The sequence below is a fragment of the Lolium perenne genome, chromosome 1 (assembly GCF_019359855.2).
Source record: "Lolium perenne isolate Kyuss_39 chromosome 1, Kyuss_2.0, whole genome shotgun sequence".
NCBI classification, from domain to species: domain Eukaryota; kingdom Viridiplantae; phylum Streptophyta; class Magnoliopsida; order Poales; family Poaceae; genus Lolium; species Lolium perenne.
Window position 1 is genome coordinate 168,499,748 of NC_067244.2, and position 5,399 is coordinate 168,505,146.

General features: G+C 50.8%; 1 protein-coding gene across 3 annotated transcripts; it reads right to left on the reverse strand.

The window, feature by feature from the left end:
• Window positions 1-2,285: 2,285 nt before the first annotated feature.
• On the reverse strand, window positions 2,286-5,164 carry LOC127312191 (protein NRT1/ PTR FAMILY 8.3). Of its 3 annotated transcripts, none has more exons than XM_051342669.2 (4): window positions 4,907-5,164; window positions 4,247-4,398; window positions 3,931-4,148; window positions 2,286-3,848 (listed from the first exon to the last, which is right to left on the reverse strand). In XM_051342669.2, the coding sequence occupies exons 2-4, from the start codon at window positions 4,392-4,394 to the stop codon at window positions 2,484-2,486; spliced, it is 1,731 nt and encodes a 576-aa protein (XP_051198629.1). In that variant the 5' UTR covers window positions 4,395-4,398; window positions 4,907-5,164; the 3' UTR covers window positions 2,286-2,483. The 3 variants fall into 3 exon arrangements, with proteins under 3 accessions (XP_051198629.1, XP_051198617.1, XP_051198626.1); XM_051342657.2 differs by having other exon boundaries at window positions 4,247-4,417; XM_051342666.2 differs by having other exon boundaries at window positions 4,247-4,679.
• Window positions 5,165-5,399: the final 235 nt, after the last annotated feature.

Genomic DNA, 5,399 nt, shown 5'->3' on the forward strand with positions numbered 1-5,399 from the left:
ATCATCTGATTTTAGGGAAGTATAGATGGATATGGTTATCCAAAATGCATACGTAAATGAGATAAACACACACATAACTACATGTATGGCTTTACAACTGGAGCAACAAAATATGAGCACGATCAGAATCGACTATGTAATTGTTATAGTAGACGGTTCATCATAAGAAATGACTGAAAACTTTCTTAGGTCTCTCCCTATAAGAAAAGATAGTGAAAGCCTCACAAGAACATGTGGTTCGTAGTGAAACCTGCATTTTGAAAACTCGTTGTCGGTTTGTTTGTTAAGTTGATTATGGTGGTCATCCTAAAGCAGGTGTTTTGCTTGGGTCCATTGGGACTTCTGTCATCTTAAGAACAACAATAACAACATTAACAAAGCCTTTTTAAGCAACTTATGACAGGTTAGATATAAAACCCAGCAGAAATAAAAGAAATCCAAAAACAAGAATTAGATGGAAAACGAGAGTAAATTAAGATTCTAGCACATGGATTGCTGATTTCCATCTAGTCCTATCAAGAGCCAAGACTTTAGATACATTCCAATCCCTCAAGTATCCTTTTACCGTCTTCGCTCAAGTCAACTTTGGTCGTCCTCTATCCCTTTTAGTCTCGTCCATACTCATTGGAATTCTATTGTTAACTGGAGCTTCTCGAAGCCTCGCTGGATATGTCCAAACCACATTAGTCGGTGTAGGACTAGATTCTCGTCGATCGGTTCCACCTCTAACCTATCGCGAATTACCTCGTTTCTAATATGGTACTTTCTTTTATGGCCGCACATCCATCGTAGCATGCACATCTCCACAACACTCATTTGTTGGATGTGTTGTTTTTTAGTTGGCCAACATTCTGCCCCATATAGCATCGCCGTCTGACTGTCGTCCTATAGAACTTACCTTTTAGCTTTTGTGGGATCTTCTTGCCACATAGGTACCAGATGCTTGCCGCCACTTCATCCACCCTGCCTTGATCATGTGATAAAAATCTTCATCGATATCACCATTGCTTTGCAACATTGATCCCAAAATGCATGATGTTGTCCCTCTTAGGCACTATATGTCCTTCTAATCTAACATCTCCGTCTTTGCCACCACCACCACTGAAGCTACATTGCATGTACTCAGTCTTGGTCCTACTAAGTCAAAACCCCTTCGACTCAGCTCTAACTTCCTATTCACGCCGGCCCTGGTTTCATCTACTAGCACCACATCATCAATAAAGAGCATTTGAATATATCCTTGTATATCATTGGTCACCTCATCCATCACCAAGAAAAACATGTATGGGCTTAAGGCTAACCATTGATGTAGACCAATCGTGATTGGGAAGGTATCGGTCTCACTATCACCTGTACGAACACTTGTCACAACACGATCGTGCATATCTATGATGAGGGTAATGCATTTTGTTGGAACTTTGTGTTTCTCTAGCTCCCACCACATGACCGTCCTTGATATCTTGTCATACACCTTCTCCAAGTCGATGAAGACCATATGTAGGTCCTTCTTTTGCTTCCTATATTTCTCCATAAGTTGGCGAGCAGTCGATCTCCCGGGTAGAAAACCGAATTGGTTTTTAATGACATTCATCACTCTCCTCAAGCGATGCTCGATGATTCTCTCCTAAAGTTTCATGGTATGGCTCGAGGAATTAAACTTATGAGCCGGCGAGAATGAGATTTTTTTTTTGTGAAGTAACTGATGATAACATAGCACCCAAGTATAGGCAAGGAATACACGCGTTGGGTGGGCCAGACCAACGACTCGGAGTCTTAACAACAATATGAGGACGCTTCATGAAAAATCATATTTTATGTTTATATTTATAGTTTCTTTAATCTTTTCATTGTTTTGTAGGTGAATGATTTATAGTTGCTACTTATCCAGGTTGAATGGTGAAAATATGACCGGTGGCATTATTCCGATGGTGAATATTTGTAGGTGAACAATTTAAGGTCTCCTTTAATTCGTAGGATGGAAAAGTTGTAGGGATAAGAATCTTACACGATGGGGATGCCATGTCTACTTAAATAAATTTATAGGAAGGGCAATCTCTTTGATTGTAGTGAAATATATTTTCATGAGATCTAACCTCATGCAATTTTCTATGAAATTTACACTACAAGATTCTTATGTAATAAATTTATATGAGATGTGATTCTATGAATTATTCCGAAGGATTTTTTCCATAGGATTTCAATCCCATATAAATCATTTGAGAATCCTATGAATTAGAGGAGCCCTAAAAAGTGGGTGGAAAATGTGAGCTGGTTGACAACGAGTCTGATGAAAATGGAATTATGCTTTCCAATTATTCACCCAGAACTAAAGAAAAATGTGTCAAGGTAACCTGGCTTACATATCTCTCAGCTAATCAATGTCACTCTGTCACCATGTACAAAACAAGCTGTATCCAACAAGAACACTATGTCGAAAGGGACCGCTGATCATCATAATGTACACTCTGCGTTGGAGTAGCAAATTAAGTCGACGACGACGACGACGGCGAGTGGAGGACGACTTGCTTGGTGGTGTACCGGGCGGCGAGGAGGATGTAGAGCAGCAGGTTGCCGGCGCCGATGACCGCCCAGAGCCAGAAGTAGTAGTCGAGGTGGCCCGCGTTGAGGTCCGGCGCCAGCCACCCGGGCCTCAAATGCGACACCGCCGTGACCACCGCCGTGTTGACGTAGAAGCCCAGCGAGAGCGCGAGGAAGGAGAGAGCGGAGCAGATGCTGCGCATCGACGCCGGCGCCTCGCCGTAGAAGAACTCCAGCTGCGCGATCCCGCAGAAGACGTCTGACCCGGCCACCAGCACGAACTGCGGCACCTGCCACGCGATGCCCATCATCCTGCCCGCGGCGAAGCTCTGCAGCCGCCGCCTCTCCACCAGCGCCGCCGTGCCCATCGCCACGACGACGAGGAACCTCCCCACGCCCATCCGCTGCAGCTGTGTCAGGCCGGCGCTCCCGGCAGGCCCCCATCTCCTGGCGAGCGGCATGATGACGGTGTCGTGCAGCAGGACCCACAGCAGCATGAAGGCAACCTCCACTGACACCATGGATGCCACCGGCACCTTGAGCCTCCCGAACACCTTGTTGTCCATGGCCATCCCCTGCTGGATGAATGTGGTGGTCATCTGCCCCAGGGACGCGGCGTAGAGCACGCACGTGAGCCAGATGGGCGCCATGCGCGCCAGGATCTTGACGCCCTCCACCTCGCTCACCGTGCACAGATCCCAGGGGCCTTCCTTGCCGTCGCCGCCCTTGACGGCCGCCTTGTCCAGACACCCCAGCCCTTTGGTGTGCGCCAGCTTCTGCAGGTCGCCGTCCTCCGCCACCTCGTGCAGGACAGCGCCGCCGTGACCCGCAGCTGCCGGCAGCTTGGCCTTCCTCTTCCTGACGGACGCCACCATCACCCTGAGGATGTCCTTGAGCGGGCTGCCGGTGGGCCGCTGCATCCTGTACCAGGGCGTGCCGGCCAGGAAGCCAATCGCCGCGAGGAGCAGGCAGAGGGCGGAGACCCCGAAGCCGAGCGCCCAGGACACGTTCTGCTGCAGCCAGGACACGAGCGTCCCGGCGACGAAGATGCCGAGGTTGATGGCGCCGAAGAACCAGGTGAAGAAGGACTGCTTCCTCCGCGCCTGCTCCGGGCCGCCGTCCACGTCGTACTGCTCCGCCCCGAACGGGAGCAGCGCCGACTTGACCCCGCCCGTGCCGATGGAGGTGAGGTACAGCGCCGCGAAGAAGACGGAGAACTGCTTCCCGGTGGCCTGCGGGCACGAGATCCCCTCGCACGACGCCGGCCGCAGCGGCGAGATCCCCGCGGACAGGGCGAGCAGCACCAGGCCCTGCATCCAAAATAGTTTTCAGCTATAATTGCCTGACGGAGTCGCAGGGGATGGATAGTGAATTAAGAGGGGGGATACTGACGGCGAGGTAGAAGAGGAGCGATGCGACGATGGTGTTGTACTTCCCCCAGCAGCTGTCGGCGAGGAAGGCGCCGATGACGGGGACGATGAAGGTGGTGCCGTTCCAGGTGTCGACGTGGGCGGCGTTGAAGGCGGTGGTGCCGTGGAGCACGGTGCCCAGGTAGACCACCAGATTCAGCGCCACCCCGGAGAAGGCGATGCTCTCCAGCAGCTCGAAGCCTGCACAGTCAGTCAGCCGGTCAGTCAGTGAGTCGCTCCAAGAACGGAGGCCAGATGGAGGAGGGGGATGGGTCAAATGGAATTGGCGAGTTACTTACCTAGAACAATGGCAGGGCCTGTCCAAGTGAAGCGGCGGGGATTCCTCATGGTCGCCGCCGCCGACGAAGACGACGACGACGACGACGACGCGTCGCCGGATTCCAGCTTGGTCATCTCCTTGCCGTTACCAGCGGAGGGCGTCGTCATCTGCCTGCACAGGACGAGGATTCCTGCGGCGGTGTCACGACTACTTAATACCGATCGACAGGTCGGGAGCGGAGCAGAAACGGAAAGGAACCAACGCGCAGGTCGCCAGCGATACGAAATGAATGAATGAAACAGTGCCCGAAACAGTATAGCATCTCATGAATGGATTTGGAAATCTCTTCGAATCGACGAGCTCGATCGACTTCAGTTGAAAGAAAGTCAAAACTAGATGACGGATTCAGCAGCGCATGTGACTGTGAGCATCGTCTCGCGTTGGGATCCCGCCTACACTCAACCCAGACAAGTACAAGGGGAGAGTGGATAAAATAACACCCATGGGGTGACTTCAACGAAAAACGCGGGCAGCGACAACCATGTGCCGCTCGCTCGTGGCGGCGAGGCCATTGGCAACCAGCCAATTCACAAGTGTAGTCGATCGCCAGCAAACTGGATAGAAGAAACGGGAGGAGATTGGGGAAGAAACGCCCAAAAACTGCCGCGCACGAACGTACCTTGGCGCAGGTGCAGGTGTTGGTCCTCAGTCGTCACCCGTGCGTGGGATGGGAGCCGCGGCGCTGGCGCCCAAGGTTGTTGAGGCGAAAGACAGAGTTAAAGGAGACGGCGATGTCGTGTCAGCTATCAGCTTCTTCCCTTCCAACCCAAGACACCAAGTCACCAAACCACCGCGAATTCACCACAAAACTCCCATTTCAGGCAGCCGTCCAGCTACAGCCCAACCAACGGATCTATCTGTCCATCTATCCGCCACCGCTAATCTTCAATGCTGCTCCGCACTGGCGATTGCTTCATTATGTAGAGGTCATGTGCATGGGATTGAGATGGGGGCAGCCTAAAATAGTTGATGGGGTCATCTCTATGGCACTGGTGTCATCTTCTACAAATGAATAGTAATTAGCAATAAGATAGTGAAGAAATTCCTAACTCCATTGGGGTAGCTAGACTCTACTTATTTAATTAAATTTGAAAAAGGTTTAATTTTGACTA